Source organism: Pygoscelis adeliae, unplaced genomic scaffold (assembly GCF_000699105.1).
Source record: "Pygoscelis adeliae isolate BGI_AS28 unplaced genomic scaffold, ASM69910v1 Scaffold402, whole genome shotgun sequence".
NCBI classification, from domain to species: Eukaryota; Metazoa; Chordata; class Aves; order Sphenisciformes; family Spheniscidae; genus Pygoscelis; species Pygoscelis adeliae.
Window position 1 is genome coordinate 118,989 of NW_008824411.1, and position 19,744 is coordinate 138,732.

At 48.5% G+C, this 19,744-nt stretch overlaps 1 protein-coding gene across 1 annotated transcript; it reads left to right on the forward strand.

Annotated features, from left to right (window-relative positions):
• Positions 1–646: 646 nt before the first annotated feature.
• On the forward strand, positions 647–7,876 carry AK4 (adenylate kinase 4). The gene is made up of 5 exons (XM_009320647.1): positions 647–707; positions 1,138–1,257; positions 3,721–3,893; positions 4,239–4,357; positions 5,713–7,876. The coding sequence occupies exons 1-5, from the start codon at positions 647–649 to the stop codon at positions 5,825–5,827; spliced, it is 588 nt and encodes a 195-aa protein (XP_009318922.1). The 3' UTR covers positions 5,828–7,876.
• The last annotated feature ends 11,868 nt before the right edge of the window (positions 7,877–19,744 follow it).

Consider the following 19,744-nt stretch of genomic DNA (forward strand, 5'->3'; position numbering starts at 1 on the left):
GGCGCGGGCTGCTGGGTGAAGGCCGGCCTGCCATGAAGGTGGATCCAGACACAGTGTTACCTGTGCAAAAACTACCACTGGCTTCTCCTCCAGTGCTGTCGGCTCCAGCTGAGTGATGCGGGGGAGACCCAGGCAGGAGCCTGGTAAGGTATATTTACCTTGCAGTTACACTGCAATTACGTTCTCAAGGATTTGATCTTGGAAATAATCTTCTTATCTGAGTGTATCTTAAGTTGAGGCTCTGAAGTCTTAAAACCGTTTGGATGGGAAGCCGTCCTCTGCTTTCAGCAGCAATGTAACAAACTCTTTGAGGTTTGGGTTTCGCATGAGCTTGCTGGTGATGCCTGTTTACTGCTGCGTTTCACACGTGAAATGGTGAATTTGCACCTCTTCAGATTGTTTATAAATGATGACACCAGCTTTTCCTGATGATGGTTGTACATGGAAACTTTGTGCCTATGAGCTAAATGCTGCCAGATCTGCAGGCATTGCTCATATGCATCATTTGTCCTCATGGCTTTACTGGAAACCTCCTCCGAGGCTCAAGAATTTGCAGCTGTGGCTCTGCATATAGGAATAGGAGTTATTGGCATCTTGTATTTGGCACTGACATTACTTTAAAGCAAGCAGTGAGCCAGGCAGCGGGATGTTGGCCAGATCTGCGGTCCGGGATGGGGTGACCATCCCGCCGTTGGAGGTATGCGGAGGTTGGCCGCATCCCTTGCAGCTGGTCTAGTGTCTTCGTGATATTTAATATCCATGCCAGCGTCACCCGTAACCACATCGGTGCCTTCTCCAAAACCAAAGGAGCTTCGTGCGTAGCACGCGGTGTGCGTAGCCAGTGTGACAGGGATGGCGCTGGTGCCCCTTGCCGCTGTCAGCTGGCTCGCAGGGCTGCGAGGGCTTGCCGGGTGTTCCTGCTCTCAGGTATTTCAGGCATTTGCATTTCTACACCAAAAGGACCACGTGGCCCCCAGCTATCAGGAGCAGCAGCTGTGAGCAGAGGGATGCTGCCGAAAGGCTCCTGGATGAATGATTTGGGAGGACAGGCAGAATTTGAGGGGGGGAGTGATATTTTTAAGTGGAAATGTCATGCTTTTTTTTTTTTTGCTTTTTTTTTTTTATTCTCTTGAACAGAAGTTGGCGTCTTGGCAAAGCAGTACCTTGAGCGAGGCCTTCTGGTGCCGGACCATGTCATCACGCGTGTGATGATGACAGAGCTGGAGAAGCGGCAAGAGCAGCACTGGCTGCTCGATGGTGAGTGCGCTGCTGGCATCCCCTCTGGACAGGAACGTCCCAGCCCCCTTCAAAACATTATTTTGCTGCTAATGGTTTGGCAGCACCAGGAGAGAGAAAAACCAGAAGGTGCCTTTACTGGTCCTGCTGGCCACAGGAGGAGAGGCAGGAGCCAACCTGCTGGCAGAGACATCTGCCTGCGGGTGTTTCTTCCCTCTGCCCTGAGCAGCAGCACGTGCGTGTCCAGCTGAGCCCTTGGCACACATCGGGGAAAGAGAAAGGCAGGGAAAGGAGATGGGTGTTTCATAAAACAGAGCCGGTGAGCAGAGCAGGGCTGGAGGCAAGCCAAGAAAAACCTCTTACCGCCTCCGTAGGTGTGCAAAGGAGCTACTCATCCCAAGCCCGAAAGCCACCTGAGGTGCGGGTGGAGAAGACACTGCAGCAAACCAGCAAGGCAGGCAGTGAGAGGAGCAGCAGAGGGTTCTCCAGGAGCTCCTGCAGCCCTCGGCGGAGAAACTGCATGCCAGCAGCTGTAGTGCATCGCTGCTTGTGGCCTGAGAGCTGGAAAGTACCAATGGAAGCTCTAGAAATCACTTTGGGGCTTGGTTAGGGGATGGGACAGGGCTCAGTGGGTTGCACTTACCTGCGGTGTTGGGCACAAGCAAGTGTGACATATGGGGATGAGTGGCAATGGCTGTTATAGGGGGAGAAACCCTCCCTTGCCAATCTGCTGAAGCTCTTTGAAAGAGTCAGTGAATATGTAGATAAGACTGAGCCAGTTGATTTCTAACAGACTTGGGCTTTCGGAGAGCTCTCAGGCTCCTGATAGGGAAAATACAAAATAGTTTACAACTAAAATAAGTCTGCAGTTTAGCGGCATGGACTGGAGGGCTGGTGGAGCCAGGCTTCTTCCGCATGTGGCCCTGGGTGGCCCCAGAGGAGGGGTGGCTTGTGCTGGGGCTTGGGCTCTGGCCGAGCTCTTCTCACCCCAGCAGGCACCGGGGATCTGGCAGCATTGGCGCCAGGGGTCTAGCAGTGTCACCCCACTGGGCTCGCAGGGAGGATGTCAGAGACCTCAAGCCCTGCAGGTTCATGCTGCCTTGAAGATGCCTGTGAATCCCCACTATTAAAATTTCATTATTCTTACCATATTGCCACTTAATTCATCTGGGAACATGGTGATTAACAAATATTACAGCAACAGGCGCTGCGTAAACAAGTACGTATTTCGTTGTATTAGAACTCCGGCATTTCAACACATTCATGGGGGTTTGCATTGACACGCTCAGATGCGGGTTCTTGCAGCTCGGGATGTTGATTTACCATGGTATGACCCCCAGCAGCCTGGCCCGGGGACCAGCTCCTGTTTTGTCACAGCTTTGTATCCGGAGGTGCCACTGAGGGTGCCGCAAGGGTGAAGCAATTCTGGCCGTGGGCTGGTAACGAGGATTTCAGGAACCACCTGCTTTATGTGCTGACCTCCACTTATACCAAGACGTTTGAGGGACGGGCTGCCCCTGAAGCTAAAATTTGAATGCAGGCAGCAGCGATGCTGGCAGTCCTGTGCTGTCACGTTCTTCATCCTAATTTTGGGGGAACTCATCTGCCTGAGGGTGCGAGCGGTGGCTGCAGTCAGAGCCCCACTCCAGCAGTACTGTGACAAGGAGCGTTTTTATTTCAAGTGGTCCATTTGATAACATAAATAACAGACCGACTTTACTTGGTAAGACAGACTAAATGTATTTTTTCTCATAATGGCCGATTCATTCTCTGTGCCGATGTTCTGACAAGCTCTCGGCTAATAATACTCTGCTTGGGAAAAGCCTGGGAGGTCTTTTAGAGGGTTTTATGGATGTAAAAAAAGGTTAAAAAAATGAAAAAAGGGTGTTGTCAGCAGAGAAGACTGGAGAGGGGACCAGCTCGGAGTCACCCCTGGTTGCAGTCCGGTGGTAAGAGCAGATGCTCCCAACCACTCGCTGGCTTTTCCAAACAAAAGGTACCGCCCGGTACCTTTGGAGGACAGGGGTTTCAGAGAGCTGGGTGATGGTTGTACAAACCATTTTATCACAATATTCTTGATGTCCTCCATGTAAACCAGCAGTGTGTTACTCATCTATGCACAGCGTTTTGTTTCTTTCAGGTTTGTCTTTGTAATTCCAGCATTTATCCCTGTTTTGTTGTTGCCTGTGCCCTCTTACTTGCCTCCAGCTCTTGTGCAGGAACGCCAGCCCTGCACCAGACAGGACTTTGCAGGAAAACATGAGCCCACGGCGACCTGTGTGATGTATTTTGGGAGTCGGTGCTGTAGGAGCTATTTTTTATTGTAGCCATATGGTGGATGCCTGTCTTTCACACCGCTTGTGCTATAGCAAGGAGCCGCGGTGGTTTTGCAGCTCTGGGGCTGTGTGGCGGGGGGTTTTGCCTCCATCACTGCTGCTTTCCTGGCTTTCATGACAGCCCCTTTCTGTTGTGGTGCCTGCACAGGTTTCCCTCGGACGCTGGGGCAAGCCGAGGCACTGGACAAGATCTGCGAGCTGGACCTGGTGATCAGTTTGAACATACCCTTCGAGACGCTGAAGGATCGCCTGAGTGCCCGCTGGGTCCACCCTGCCAGCGGGAGGGTGTACAACATGGACTTCAACCCCCCCCATGTCCAGGTAAGAGCCCGTCGCATTGTGGTGGTGGCAGCTGGGAGCAATTCACGGAAGGAAAAGATCAGAGAAGCCTTTCTCTGCATGAGCTGAGATCATAAAAAAGCATTGGGGAAGAAATCCCAGATAGTAAGCACTGAGCACCAGAGGGCTTTGCCCTTGGGAGCCAGCCTGAAGGAGTTGTGCTAAATGTTAATTAGGAAAATGAGATTTATGTTAAATGCCATCTGAGGATGCTCGATCGATGCAGAGCAGGACGAGGCATTTGGCAGTGGTTGCATGGCAGGGAGCTGCAGTGTGGGCGGTGGGGCCGGTGGCTGCATCCCCTTGATGGTGTTTGCCTTCCTGCAGGGCGTCGATGACCTGACGGGCGAGCCGCTGGTCCAGCGCGAGGACGACAAACCCGAGGCCGTTGCTGCCAGGCTCAGAAAATACAAAGATGCTGCAAAGCCAGTAATAGAGATGTACAAGTGAGTTGGACCATGCGAATAAATCACGGCGTGCCCGTAAAAACAGGCACAAGTGCTGTTTCACCAGCCAGTCCCATGCCCCCATCCCGACAGCCCGAGGAGCCCCGGCATGGCCCCTGACAGATTTTGGGGGATAGATCACTGTACTCAGCGGCACAAAGCCCAGCCCTTCACTGCAGCCAAGCCCTGGCCCTGTTTGGAGGGAGGAGGCTGATGTAGAGAAATTCACAGCTCCTGTTTGTCTTGCTGGGCTCCACAAACAGCTTTGCCGGTGCTGGCAATGGGAGGGATTTTTTGGTTGCAGTAGAAGACACTTGCAAATCCCTTCTGCCTCCCAGCTCTGCTGCGCAGGGTGGAAAGCCTATTTGCTTTGCAGAGGTGCTGCCCATCAGTGCTACAAAACCCAACCAGTTAAGAGTTTTAGCTTCCTTTCGGTTGAGTGTCCTCCAGCACAAGAGATGGAGAAGCTCTGAGATGCCTCAGACCCTGCCCTGCCCACGCAGAGCTGTCGCTGAGCGAGCCGAGGGTCTGCGGGTGGGTGGGGATGGTGATGTTGCAGAGAGCAGCTTCCTTCCTGCACGCACCCGCGAGCTGCTTTCTACCCTGCTTCAAACAAACCCGTTTTGCCTGTGCTGTGCAGATCCAGGGCAGTATGTGCTGTGCAGTCACCCTGCAAAAAAACAGTCCAGGGCCCCGAGGCGTTTAGGTAAAGTACAGGGCGATTGGCAAGAGGGCAGGAGAAGGGTGGGGCCCTGGGGCTGGCTCGGATGCGTCTGCTGTGAGCACAGACATGTTTCAGGGCTCATCCCTTCTGCACTGCTGGTAGTTTGGGGCAGTCATCCCCTGGCCGAGTTGGGAATAGATGGATTGCCGTAGGGTGGCAATCCACTGCTGAAAGGGAATGAGCGCCCAAGAGCGTTTTTAAAAGCAGAAGTGGTCCATGGGGGGCCAAAAGCGCCCTTGCAGGGGAGGGGGAAGAATTGGGGCCCTGAATTTCCCACTCGCTTAAGCACATGAATAAATCCTACTGATTTATGTCTATAAAGCACTTCAGAGAACGAGTGGTCTTTAGGGGGATGAGGATGAGCTTTCCTCCTGAGTACTATGTGGTTATCCGTGGTTATCTGGGACTGGCTCATCCATGTGCGAGTGCAGCTGGGCTCCTCCCAGCAAATGCTGTGGACAGGAGCAGCCAAGCGTCCAGTTTATCCCCCTCCTCTTGCCCAAAAAGCCATTGGTGAGCTTCCAGCCTGGCCGCGCTGTCTCCTGCTGACAGCCAACCTGACTGCAAATGCCCCTGTCCTCAGGACTGCAAATACCCCTGGTACTGACTTCTCCTTCCATCCCTCTTCCAGGAGCAGGGGCATCCTTCACTCCTTCTCGGGGACAGAGACCAACAAGATCTGGCCATATGTGTACACCCTGCTTTCCAGCAAGATCCCACCCATTCTCTCAGACGAAGAGAACTAAACAGTTTGTGCCAAGGACCAAGAGTTAACGCCATCATGGATTTGGTTTCTCTGCGCGGTGCTGGGGCTGTGCTCAGATTAGGTGATCGTGCGGTATCTAAAGTCCCTTCCCTGGGTGTATTGGGCGACATTGGTGGATACATGGTTATAGCCAGTATCAGGGCAAAAGGATCTTTGCTTATAAGGTCAAGCCTGCTAGAATAAGGGTTTTTTTCTCTTTTGAGGCTATAAAGTATTCCTGCCTACGGTCCAAGTACACACACAGATCAGTGATGCAAACCTGGGTAATGATCATGCGAGGTTTACACAGCTTGCCATGATGTCCCTGCCACCCCCACACAAACCTCAGTCTCTGAGCCTATAATGTGCCATACCATTGCTCCACAGTACCGTTTACCGCAGTTTATTCTCTAGATTGTTTTTTTTTTAATATAAATTATTCTCTATTAAATTTATTTCTCAGAGAAATAAGGCTCTAAAAAGCAAGACAGCCCAGTGGGAATTGCTGAGCAACATGGAAAACATTTACACTACAAAGCTCAGAAACATGAAGATCACATTTCCAGTATTAATACACACAGAAGAGGGAAAACATTGGAGGTAAAACATACACTTGTGCTTCTTCCATAGAGAGAGATGAAAGCCCTGTTATAAAATCTGCTGTACAGTCTAGTTTTCATGAGATGCTGTGACACTGAGCAGGATCTGTGCTGGGGATGAGTTGCACTCCTTTGTGCTTACCTTGTTTATAGCTTTTAATACTCTGAGATACGGTCATGTTATAAGAGTTTCTCCCAAAGATTTATTTTAATGTGTGCTTCAGTTTTGGGGAGAAATCGAGTCATTCCATCTTCTGTGCTGCCTTTGTCCCTGAGGTCCCCTGGAGATGAGGTGTTCCCTAAGTGGTACCCGCTGTGGCTGCAGCATCTCCAGCAGGAGCAGCTCCCTCCCCACGAACGCCCGGAGGGGTGAGAGCCTTCCCTTCCCCAGGACGCGTGCAGGGGCTGCCAAGGGCCGTGCCCAGGCATTTCCCCAAGATTTACAGCATCATCTGAGCATGTCACTCCTCTTCTCGCGTGCAGCTTTGCAGCCAGGTGGAGTGGCTTTTCTCAACTGGAAGTACTGTAACCCTCTTTGGTGGTAGGATGCAGTACCTAAGCCATGGGGATGTTCTTTTTGTCTCCTCGAGTTGCCTTATTTTATAGAATATATATTTAAGAAAAAAGCAAGATGTGTATTTTTAAAGGTTTAAAAAAAAAACCGCTGAATTTTAGCATTGACTTTTGGGAACTCTGCACAAAGCTGCTTGCGTTTGCAGAGCATGCTGCAGTCTGCCATGGGTGGCTCAGCAGGGAGGCAGAAAAGCTGTCACTCCCCTACACCCATTTGATTAATTAGAGCAGCCTGGGCAAGTTTCTGTTGCTGAAATGTCGCTGTTTTTATTTCTGCTTGAAGAGTGGCCCTGCAGTGGGGGGGGGGAGCTGACTGGCTTTTTTAGGGATGCACGAGCTCCGTGTGCAAAACTTCAGCACGTCCCAGGAGTCTTTTATCCCTGCTGAGCCACCTGCATCCGCATGCTATCAGAGGAGCCCCTGATGTTTGCTCTCTCCGTTGGAGGCAGCTTTGCCCTGGCGTTCCTCTGATAATGGAGCCAGAAGCCATCGGGCATCTGCTGAGCAGGATCTCTGCCCAAGTGCTGCCTGCTCGTCGCCTGCCTGCCTGCCGGTGAAAGCGATGATGCAGCGGCAGCAGGGGAGGGCTCCGCATCCCACTCTGGATGGGAATTTCCTAGGTGGGAGTGGAGGGACCGTCGGGTTTCACTGCTGTCCTTGGGGGCCTCTCCAGACCCCTGGAGCTCCCGGGCTGGGAGGACGCGAATCTTCCACCCTGCAATGAAATCCTATTTAAGAAAGATTTTAGATTTTCCCATGACCCTTGGATGAAAGTCTGGGCTGTTTTTAAACACAAATCTAGGAACAGCCAGAATGTGTATGCTGTTTTCTTTCTAACAGTGTTGGGCAGGAGGGGAGGAGATGATGGGGGGGAGGGTTTAGGCTATAAAAGCAGCCTGGCTGCGGCGGGCGGCTCTGCCGGGGCCGAGTGCCGGGCAGGGGGGCTGCTCCCTGCTTTCCCTTGCCTAGCTCTAGTGTCTCATCCTTCTGTGCTGCAAAATGCCTCCTGCAGTGAGGCTTGCCCTGTGCAGCGCCCGGCGGCAGGGCAGGGCTTGCAGATGTCTTTGCCCCGGGAGAGCTGCCCGAGTGCTTGTTTTAAAGGCTTTGAGCCCCATAGTAGATGTAGAAATCCCGTGACTGTGCATGCGTCGAGGCGTCAGGATAGATTTTTCTACAAGAGTTGTCATATGGTGCATTTTCATAGACCAAATACTGGCAGAGGTGAGGTCCCGGAGCGACATGTGTCCCTCGCCTTTCGTCCCTGCCATGCTCCCCTTTGGTACTTTACTGTGAATCTCACACCTTTTCTAAAGCGACAGCAATTTTGTACTGACCCAAAATACTGTGTGGTGGGAGGAGGGTCTCCCCGTGCGTGGGGCACCACTGGCATGTCACACTGAGTTTTCTTCCTGGAGTTTCTTCCCGGTGAATTGCTGCAGCTCTGTTACTGCTCAAAAGATGTAAATAAAATTTTTCTCCTGCTTATCCCTGTGCTGGCAGTGTCCGTGTGTGAGTTATACCTGATCTCTGCTGAAAGCCGAGCTCTGCATGAGCCCTTGCCCTGCGCCGAGGCTGCGGGACGTGCCTGCAGGTAGCAGGTCATTTTGACCTGGGGTTTCTTTGTAGGAGTCGAGGAGGAGAAGAAGGAGGGGGGGGGGGGGGGGGGGGGGGGGGGGGGGAAGAAGACGAGTCAGACCATCCCCACTTGAACACAGGAGAAAGGGACTCAGCAAAGGGGGTCCCCCAGGTTTTGGGCTTGGGCACAATACTGCTGTTTGGATCCTGTCTTACAGCCAATTCCTTTATTTCATATAATCCAAAATATTGGTTAAAAAGCCAGTTCTGACAGTGTGGATGAAGCCAGTTGCTCCTGCCCTCCCATCCTTGTTGCACGTAAAGTGGTTTTTATTTTCCTATTTAACTTCCCCCAGCAAATGTAGCAGAGAGCATTAGGCACAGCAAGGCTCTGGCTATTGCCTGTGCCCTGTGTAATCTATTACATGCATTCTGGTAGAGGGAATTAAAAGCCGTAAGCTGAAGTGCCTTCGCCTATCACTACCGGCTTGCAGATCCAATAATTTTTTTCTTGTATTTCCAAATAGCAGCTTTGGGGCCCTCGGGGCCCTATTTGGCATAAGCAAAGACTCTGAAATTATTAGGGAGAAATTAAAAAAAGGGTGATAAGCAGCGAAACCGCTACCGGGAGGTGAGAAAGCAGAGGCACGGCAGTGGGTTGGCCTTGGCACCCACAGGTGAAGGAGCCGAACCCGGCGGGAGGGATGCGGGTGATGCCAGGGTTCAGGGTCCTGGCAATTGGGAGGCAGAGAAGGGATGTATCGCCTCCCTGCAGCTCCGTCTGAGGGTGCAAGGGCAGATAAATACAAGGAGGAAAAACAGCTACGTAAGCTAGAAAATAAACTCAGTCTAAAAACAAAAGTTAGAGTTTGGAGGTCAAAAAGCAAAGGAATATGAGAGAAGTGCCAAAATCAAGCTGAGACCAAAGCCTTGGCTTTCCCCAAGTGCTGTCAGGGGAGCTGGGGTGGCACAAGGGTCGGCATCCCCGTCCCTACTGCCTGACCCACAGCACACGCTGGGGTGCCTTTGGCTGCCCCAAGCAGGGGGGCTTCTCCCCAGCTGCAGGGGACACGAACCCAAACCCTGCACGGCCGGGGATGCAAGCAAAGCACCTTGGCACCTGCAAAGCAGCGTGTCCCTGCGGGGCTGCTAAATATTTCTTTGAATTTCAGAACAACACTGAAAGCATTAAAATTTCCACCTTTCTCTTGTATTTGTATATAAGATATTTGTGCAATATCAATCCCTTCATGTAAGGTTTGTAGTATATTATTCTTTATTTGCTTTCTGCACTCCATGCTGCTTATTTACAGCCCAGTTATTTTGTCCTTTCGCGTATCTGCCCCTGGGGACCCGTGCCTTGAACTCCTCTGTCGTTTCCCCATCAGTCATTACACCGCTCTGCTTCCCCTGGGTGTTGTGTGGGGAGATTAAAGCTTCTGGGACGCTCCGATACGGTGGGGATAGGAGATACCCAAGGAAGATAACTGGAATTACAGATGACTGCTTGGAAGAAATGACACTGATAGCTGGTAACGCCGTTGCATCTGTAGTTATGCTGTGATAAAGATTTGGGGGCAATTAATAGCGTGTTTATAGCATCAGCTAGTGCTAGCCTTCCGGGGTACCCAGGGAAGTGCCCCAGGTGAGCCTCGACCAGCACACCGCCCTGTTCCCAGCTCTGCAAAGCTTTGACACGCCGCATCCCTGCTGAGTCTGTCCAAAGGATTTAACCTGCTCCAAAAAGAAAAAAATCGGGGGGGGGGGAAGACTGCTTAGGTTTGCACTTGATGGATCAGACCTGCAGACTCCCGATCCCACTCCATGCCACATTTTAGAAGATGTGATATGTCTGCCTCCGTCCTCATCTTTTCCTGAGTCTCTGTAATCCCAAATATAACCCGGCAGGGCCCAGAGCAGCGCACAGTTCCCAGTCGGCAGCGTCCCAGCCCATGGCTGTTGCCCCGTGACCCGGGACTGTCGCCGAATGACGAGTCGAAAGCTGGCGTGCGGGAGCGCAGCCGGGCTCCCCGCCGCTCTGCCGCAGGAGCCGGGAGAGGAGGATGCACGCATCTGAAAAGCAAGGTAAGGAAAGCTTAGCCATGAGTGGGGTGCGAGGGAAGAAGAGCGAGACGGTGCACAATCAAATATGGGATGTTGTTTACGGCAAATTTGTGCTGAGTAATCATTGGGAAGGCATGCTCGGATCCTGCAGCTCAGGATAAAGCAAAAAATCCTGCTTTAAAGCCTTGTTATATAATAGGTTTGAAGGAAGATACTGCACTGAAAACTGCTCCTCTTGGCAGTGTAGCACATACTGCTGTCTGAGGGCAAGTTAAGGTGCTGAAATTCGGCTATGTATACATGGGCATATAGCATTTAATAACGTCAAGCTGCCTCCTGCTCTGGATACCTCGATAACTCCATGCAGAACATGAGCATCTCTTCTTGCACCCCAAAATAGGTGTTTGTGTATTTTAGGACTGTGAAAGCTATTTGGACATATTACCTTCAATGAAGAAAAACAAAGTGATTTTTAGGTTTCAAATAATAATTGTAGCTTGTATCTGAACATAGCTGTACTTCCTACAGGAAGGGTAATTCGGTGTATATGTGAGTATATAAATGCTGCTATGGAATACTGATATCCAGCCTTTTGCAGTGCATCCACTGTGAAGCTGACCTTCAAACCTCCCCATTTTATTATGCCAAGACAAACACAGAGCTTCATTCCCTTTAAAAACCCTACTTTGGGCCAGAAAAGATTAAAAAAAATATAGCTAAGTGCATACACCATTGCATTTGCCTTCAGTCCTGCTGAGGCAGCCCCAGGCAGGTGCTCCAGGAGGGGACGGCAGGGACGGGGCGGCCGTCAGGGCTGCCTGCTCCCCACGGCACTGCTGCTTCAGATAGGTGTTTATCCCCCTCAGCATCATCTTGGGAGCGCCGCGACTTTAAATCAGGAAATATTCAATGTCTTGCTGATGTCTTTGTGGCTGTCGTTACTATAGTCTTATTTTGGATAATGCCAAGGAGACGAGGAGGAGGACAGAGAGGAGGAGGAGGAGGAGGAGGGCGAGGAATATTTTGGACAGGCCCCCAGGTCTGCAAACTACAGACTTTATTCACCTTCTGCATTTGGACTAGGGCCTCCATCTTCTGATATCCCTTCAACTGTGGATTTCTCTTAGTCATAGCCTTCCCCGAGGAAAAAAATAAAATAAAATCAGCGTACCAAGTGATTCAGATGGCACAGGCAGCATGAAGGCAACCCAGGCTGCACTATATTTAGCCGGCTGTGACACAGCCAGCTTGTTTATGGTCCCAGAAACGCTCCCAGCTGATAGATGCAGTATTTCGAAGCGGACGCAGCCTTTAAGGAGGAACCGCATTTTGTCCTTGAGCACCAGGTTTTTCCTGCACACTGCCGGCAGCGTAAGCGCCGATGTTTAATTGCTGACCCAACTAATCCACCACGGATGGCTTTGCCCTGCTGCAGATTAATCCCAGGACCTCCCGCTGCACCCGCCACGGTGCTTTGCGTGAGTCCTCAAAGCTGGATTTTTGGGCGGGATTTGCTAAAATCCATCCTGCCTTGCTGCAAAAATATGGTGGCAGCCTGGGGTCTGCGTGGAAAAGGGAATTGCTGGACCGTAGTGGTGGAGACTTTGGTACCCAGATGTGCCACTCAGGTTTTGGGATCAAAATTGGGCTATCAGGGCTCACGGGCTCGGTGCCAACACTGCGGGGTCATGTTTTACCGCACCCCCAGCTCTGCTCAGGTGCCTGAAATTCACCTTGCAAAGGGAATTAGCATCACCAGCACGCGAGGGATGTAGCAAAGAACCTAACCTAAGCATCTATAATGAATGGCTGGACCCAAAGGGGTGGCTGCTCCCCTCCCAAGATGCTCTGGAGATGGGGAGATGTCTGAAACCACTGTGGAGCTGCTCACGGGGGTCTGATCTTTGCTGGGTCTGTGGCGTCCTGTAGCGCTCAGATTTGGAGAAGAAAAACCTCTGGCTGTAGGGAACACCGTCTGGAAATCCCAGCTACGGCTGTACTGGACTGAGATACTGTAATTTCCATCCACTGTAAAAATTAGGTTATAGATGCTTTTTCAGGGGTGGATAAAGCAGCTGTGGGAACCTCTCAACATTAAAATGCTATAAATATTACTTCTTATTATTTTTACTAAATTATAAATAATATTTTATGAACTCTTACAGTAGTTTACATGACAATACTGTATGAGGTCCTGTTTTGATAGGCACTGTATAAAATATATAGAATTCTTTCTCCTGAATAAGTTCTTGTTTTCAGTAACCAGAAATAATAAGGATGGGAAATGGTATCATTTACATCCCTGAATCATGGCTGGGAGGCAGAGAGATGGAGAAATGGGGTGTGCAGAACAAAATCATGCAGGGAGACTGAGGTGAAGGCCAGGATTTTCTCCAAATCCTCTGAAATGGGGTTTTTGCTGTGCAGGAAACTAGTGAAGTTTATTCCCTTCCTCAGACTATGTTTTGAAGCAGAAAAAAATGACCCAAACACTTAAATTCCTTTTCCAAGTAATAATTTTCACAGAAAACTTTACAGAAAGAGCAATTTGCTTTCTAGCTAGCAAAGGTTTCTCTGCAATATGTCTGTGCACAGGTCTCTGCCCTGGTGCAGGGGCACTTGTCAAGGCACCGTGGGGTAGGATGCAGGCAGGCTTACCGGCTCTGCGCACATTTACTCCTGGCATTAATTTTCCACCCCAACAGACTTTTAAGGTATTTAAGCTGAAACACATCCACACAAAACCTCCAGCCTGGGAACCACATGGTGTAATTATTTTAAAGCCACGTGGTATAGACTAGGCCCTACAATATTACTTTCTGAGTTAACATACGTGATGATAAATTCTTTCCTGCCCTAAATGGTACTGAAAACCGCAGCTGGATCTGGGTGGAGCCGTGAGTTTCCCCCAGCTCCACCACCTGCCCCTCACTCCGGGCTGTTTGCAGCCTAGGGGAGAGCATCCTGCGGCGCAGAGCAGCTCTCACTGAACTCTTACAGCAGCACAGGAGGCATCACCGGGAGAGGAAGATCGCTTTGAATCCTTTCTGCTGAGTCAAGCATGCTTCACCTGGATGTTCACGAAGCTTTTCTATTGCTTGGCGTCTTGAAGGCATCCCAGCGATGCATTCCCAGACAGGCGACTAAGCTGTGGGATCCACAAGAGGCTGATTCAGTTAGTGTTGTAGGAATTAGCAAGTGGGGTTTGTTACCTTTCATGGTGTAAATGGGTCACGAGGAGAAGGCTGAGGGCATTCATACCCAGCCCCGCTCCCTGTCTTGCTTAAAGAGGCCGTAATGTCGCTGAGGACCAGGCTTCCGGCTCCTTTACCACTGAAGTTACAGCCTGCATCCAAAGTCATGATGATCCACTGCAAGCTATTCCCACGCCAATGCAACTGGGTGTCTCTCCCATTGAATTACATCCAAGCTATTCTTCCAAAACTGCAAAGCGCCCTGTGGATTGAACACAGCATCGTGGGAGAGAGCATACACAGCCTCGTAGTGTCTGCTCGAGTATTACTTTGGAATGATGAGCAGTTATAAATCTGAACTCAAACTGCCTCAGTTAGGTGGGATGCAGGTCCTGTAAGTCAGTAGATACTGTGAGATGAGACAGGCACCATTTTTTAATGTTTTATATAGCAGCCAGAACAACAAAGCTCTAATAATACAATTTTTCCTATTAGTATTAGAAAAAGAATACGCTACCAAAATCTGTAAGAAGGTAGAACCGCTTTAATGGGGATGTGATGGGTTTCTGGCAAACCTTCCTGTGCTATTGGACCCGCCTGTATCTTCCTACCCTTCGTCAGCCGGACCTCACTTGCTTACATATCTATCCAAAAGAAACTGTCATTTTGAAACTTGTCGTGAGGATACTTATCCCCTGGCCTGTTCTCCCAAAGGAAACCCTCATCCCATACATCCTAAAATGAAGTAGCGATGGGAGTGGGCGAGGTGTGCAACAGCCATCAGCATGGGCTGGCAGTGCCACCTGTAATTTCCCTTCTGTTTTCATGGAAAGACTCACTGCATTGAGGGGTCCTTGATTGGAGCTACCTGAGAGCAATGACCTGACTATTTTCATTATATTATTTGCTGACCCTGAGCATTAGCAGCAGTAGCTGAAGTTACCCCATGATGACTCACTTGTATAATTTTTCTCCTTGTTTTTACCACCAGTCATTTTCCAATGCAAGCAATAACCTGCTGAGAAGAAATTCAAAATTACACGTTGGACTTTTTCTATGTGTTTAAAAAAGCAAAGATCTGGGCATTATATTGTTTTAAATGCAAGTGCTAATGCAAGCTGCAGCTATGCATTCTAAGTGCATGAGCTGAGTAATTCAGCTTTGTAACTCGTTGCAAGCAGCCAGGTTTAATATAAAGCTGAGATTTTTCTGAGGTACCAACTATGGGCCCACCTCTGTCTTGGTTAATGAATGTAGAACTTCTCCTGTTGCTAATGGAAATGTTTGTGTGTTTCTGAACTTGTGCCTTTCATTCTAACGGGGATTACACATACACATATTTTGCAGGCTTGCAAACAGGCTTTAGGAGGGCTACGCCCAGATTTTTCTTGGTATTTAGCCACTTACCTCACAGTGAATGGGAAATGATGAATGAACAGTAGTTAGGTAGCAAAATATCTGATTTTTACTTAAATACCTGATTTTGACCTGAGGAATTGTATGAACGGCTGTACAGCCTCCAATTTTGCAACAGTTTGCAGGCTGGGGACTTCCTGAGCGAACAGCGATAAACTCCTATTTAATGGCCCCTTCTAGATTTGTTTTTCCCATACATTTCTCCACTCTCTTTGTGAAGCATGTACATTTTTGGCATCTACAACAGCCTTTGGCAAGCAGCTCCATGGCTCGACGTTGCTGAGGAGCCAGTCAAATCCTTCAATACTCCGAAACAAAGTCTTGGGCTGAAACGAGTAAGTTGTGTATCATCCCTGACAGCACTTCAACAAGACTAAAAGGCAAGAAATAAAAAATACGCAGACACAGCAATACGCTTAATGGTGTGTGCTATCACAGAGAGGAAAGGATGGGTAAGAAGATAATAAGAGAGTCAAAAACTAGTCACATCCTAAGTCATTGGAAAACAAAATAATGATAAGCAGCCGTGCAGGCTCACTGGTGTGTCCCAATTGATTTGACAGAGAAGCAAGGCAAGCACAACCTTGCTGAGGTTCCTGATAGTGTGCGGTGAAACTGACCCTCTCAAAATCCCCATATGCTCTCAGGATAATTAAACTCAAGTTTTGGTACTATGACCAAAAGGAACACTTTTGTGGGAGTGGTTGCGATGCTTTCTCTGCCATCAGCGTTCTTGGCAACAAGGCTTTCCTTCTACAGATGCTTGCATAAGGACCGTGAACACCTCTGAAATGAAATGACAGTTGTTGCTTGACAAATGCTCGTGAATATGTTCTTCAGTGTCCATCCACTGAAGAACACATCCACTGCAGCTTCAGCTGCTGAAGCTCCAGCTGTCAGCAAGGCACTGAGTATTGCAGTTAGATTCCACCACAGCAAAGGCTCAAGGCTTCCTCTGATGAAAGAAACAAAGGATTAATTGAGTCTAACAATTAAAAACAACTCGAGCTTTCTCAGGACCATGTTTGCTTTTCATTAGAGATGAACAAGACAGGAACAGCCAGTTTGGAAGTTCCTGAATATCGGGGGGGTTAACAAAGGATTAGATCATTTGATCCCCCTCTCTCCACCTGGATCCCCATAAACCAGCCCTATTTGCCCGTGGCACGCCGTATCCCACACCGGTAACATACGCTACACTGCCCTGCGTAGCCACTGCTCATAGGCAGGCTCCTTACTTCTCCAGCAAACCCAGGCATGGCCATTCCCATGTACAGAGAAAGGAACCACATGGCCATCCTTGACTCTGGTCCAAATACCACTTATTTATCCTCAGCACAAGTCTGGATACTGCTTTGAAATCGTATTTCTGGCTGTGTACCGAGAGCTTACACCCATTTTGCTATCATGTGCCCATACCCAGAGTAGTGCATGGGAATCGATGCTTCTGGCCAGCCCATGGCACTGCCCAAGTAATGAATGAAGCCTCCAGATGAGAGGGCAAGAAGTGTCATCCTTGCTGTGCAGGTCACATACTCCCAAAGTCATTTGTGCTTGACCCACATCTCATCTGAACATGGAAATGTGAAGAGCTTATTCTACAGGAGTAGGAATTGCAATGGGATGGCTCCCGGGGTTTTATTTTGTCAGCTATCACCACTGCTATGACAATGAACTGTCAGGAAAGAAACCTTTATGCATCCTCCTTGATTGCCTCAATACATTCAGAGCCTGCAAGAGTGGAGGCTGGTGCCTATAGATAAAACATAAGAGTGATGGGAAGGCTCCTGCTAGAGAGAGGGACGGTCTGGCTAACACTATAACAGGGTAGGACTCAGTTCAAGGCAGTCCCAGACTGAGGATCTGACTATTTTTAGAGAAAATTATTGTTTAGAAGACACTGTTTTTTCTAAGTTGGCCTCAGTGATGAGTTGTAACGTGAATTCTTTGGCTGTATATGTAAAAGTTTATTCATTACCTCTTGTAAAGGTTGAGACTGATTTGACAATTGCTGTTTTGATGGGAAGACAGGAGGAGGTATTTTGGTTCTGGTTTTCTTAGGACAAGAAGTAAAGCAAAAAGGGTGATATCACATAGCCTCCTGATGAGCTTAGTTAGCTGTTGTGATTCCTGAACTGGTGTCTTTAAAAATAAACAACAAAAAAACTATGACCCTCTTCTGAGGTGGATTGTTTTTGGTTCTCACCATAGCTTTGCTTTTGTTCCTCACCACACTAAGCCTTCATCGGGAGGGAAATGCAATACTCTAAGGTGACAAGAACCAGGTGAGTTGAATGGAGAGCAGCAGATGCAATCAAGAGGTAACACTTTCTTGAAGCTAATTCAAAAGATGGTTTATGGCTTAAGTTTTAAGATCTTTGGTTTATGTTTGAACACACCAGGCCAAAAATAAAATAGAAAAATTAAGATGTTCTTTATCTGTGTCAGTAATGACCCAAAATGCAGTGGCATTATTTCTTACAGTTCATCTGCGCTGATGGTAACTGGGGTGGTCCTAGCCCAGACAAGGAGCTTGCTGGCTGTAATCAATTCAATCAGGTTTGCTTAACCAGGGTTAAAAAAGTGGCTCTTATTTAAAGTGTTAGCAGCTGTGGAGGCCTTGAGCATCCTGGGGGTGGAGATGCTGGTGTCAGTGCTCCCTGGGGAGGGAGGGCAGAAGGGACAGACCCTTCTTCCAAGAGTACAGGGAGTGGGTACTTGCCAGAATAAAATTTCTATGGGGCAGGTCCAGGAGGAAAGGCCTAACAGAAAAATGTGGTGATGCTCTTGCTTTCCTGCTGGAAGAGTGCTGTAGGCACTAGAGTCAAAGCTGGTCCTTGTGGAGCACGTTCTTCCCTACCTGGTGGGGCTGAGCTGCTGTGAGTAGGGTTGTGACCCCATAGCTCAGCGTGGTGGCTGGGGAAGGGGTAGGGTTTAGGTTTGGTCTGTTTTTTTAGCAGGATGTGGGGCTTCTGGGGGGTAAATGTGATGTTGAGATAGACACAGTTGTCAGTTCTACACCCAGTTAGATTTTAGGGCAGGAATGATGCCTCTGCTACACCAAATTTTTGATGACTAACTAGATTAGGTGTCAAAATCTCAAGCAATACCTTGCTACCTAATGTGTACCCCAAAGGCTGTGCTGTAGGTCTGGGTACTAAACAAACGTAAAAAGGTGGTGGTTGTTATTTTTTCAGACCATCAAAAGTTTATCAAACTGCTTCAATTTATACATGTGCTTAAGCCTCCTTCTGCTGGCAGGATGGCTCATAGCACAGCTCAAATCAGTGTGCGACAGGGTGGGTTACTGGGTTGCTGAAGGGTTCTCCAGAACGTAACTGTGGCTGAATGCCATGGGTGCTCCTTGCAAGCTTTCAAGGAAGGTAAGCAGAGTTAAAGAGCTTGTGCTGGTCTTTTTTTGAAAGCCCATTCTATAGTGTACTTGTTATAGGAATGTTGAAGGTAGCCTAAATTCAGGAGTCTGTGAATTAAGGTTATTTGATTAGGATTTGAGTGCTTTGAAGAGGGAAAAGGCAAAAATGTTAATTCTCTAGAGTGTGTTTTGATGGCCCAGAAACAAGGTGCATGTAAGTGTGAGGAGACAGGCAAGAGGAAAGAAATTACTATAGCTTGGACTGCAGAGAGAAGGAGTTGCCCCATGCAGCAGTATGAGCAGTATGAAAATGGAAATATGGAATATGCTTGAGAAATATGAAAACTGATTGTGCAAGCCTTATTTTTCTTAATAACACATGCATCTTTTTCAGGCAGTGATAGCAGTCCATATCATACAGCATAGTTGGTACTTCCCATATACTTACCTATGTACGTACACCTGGGTTTGGACTTCTTGCAGAAAGTCTCCCTTCTTGCAGGGAGAGTTCTTTGTTCACAGTGGAGTAACTTTGGAAAAAATGTTTAGTATACTGAGTTTTAAAGGTGTTGCTCCAGATATTAAATTAATTTTCAAGCTATATTTGTAATTCTCACAGCACTCCACAGTTTGAATGCATTCACGAAGAGTTAAGAGTATATTATTTCACCTTAATGGTTCATCTAGTTGGAAGAGAGGTGGAAAAAATGAAATTGCACCTCAGTATAGTTGGTGCTTGATTACAGCTACGAAAAGAGACTTTACCCAGGAGAGGCTGCAACCCAGACAGAGAAAAGCAGACAGAGAGTTAGAAGTTGGCAAATCAATTGACTTTTCCAAGGTCAGTAATGGAAGAGAGTTTGTATCTCTTGAGTCTTGAGCAACACACAATCCTCCTTAGCATGTCGTTAACATCTCCCACAGCCTTAACGGCACCTGCCAGCCTTGCCATTCAAACAGAATACAAACATCTATATTATTTTGTAGTATCATTAGCCACTGCTCAATAAAACTTCAAGGATGTTAAGGAATTTTTCTAAGTAGCTGTTTCCCTAGATCCTCCTTCTTTACTCTCATTTTGGAAAGTCATGTGCAGTTTAACATGTTATTTGATTTTGGGTTTT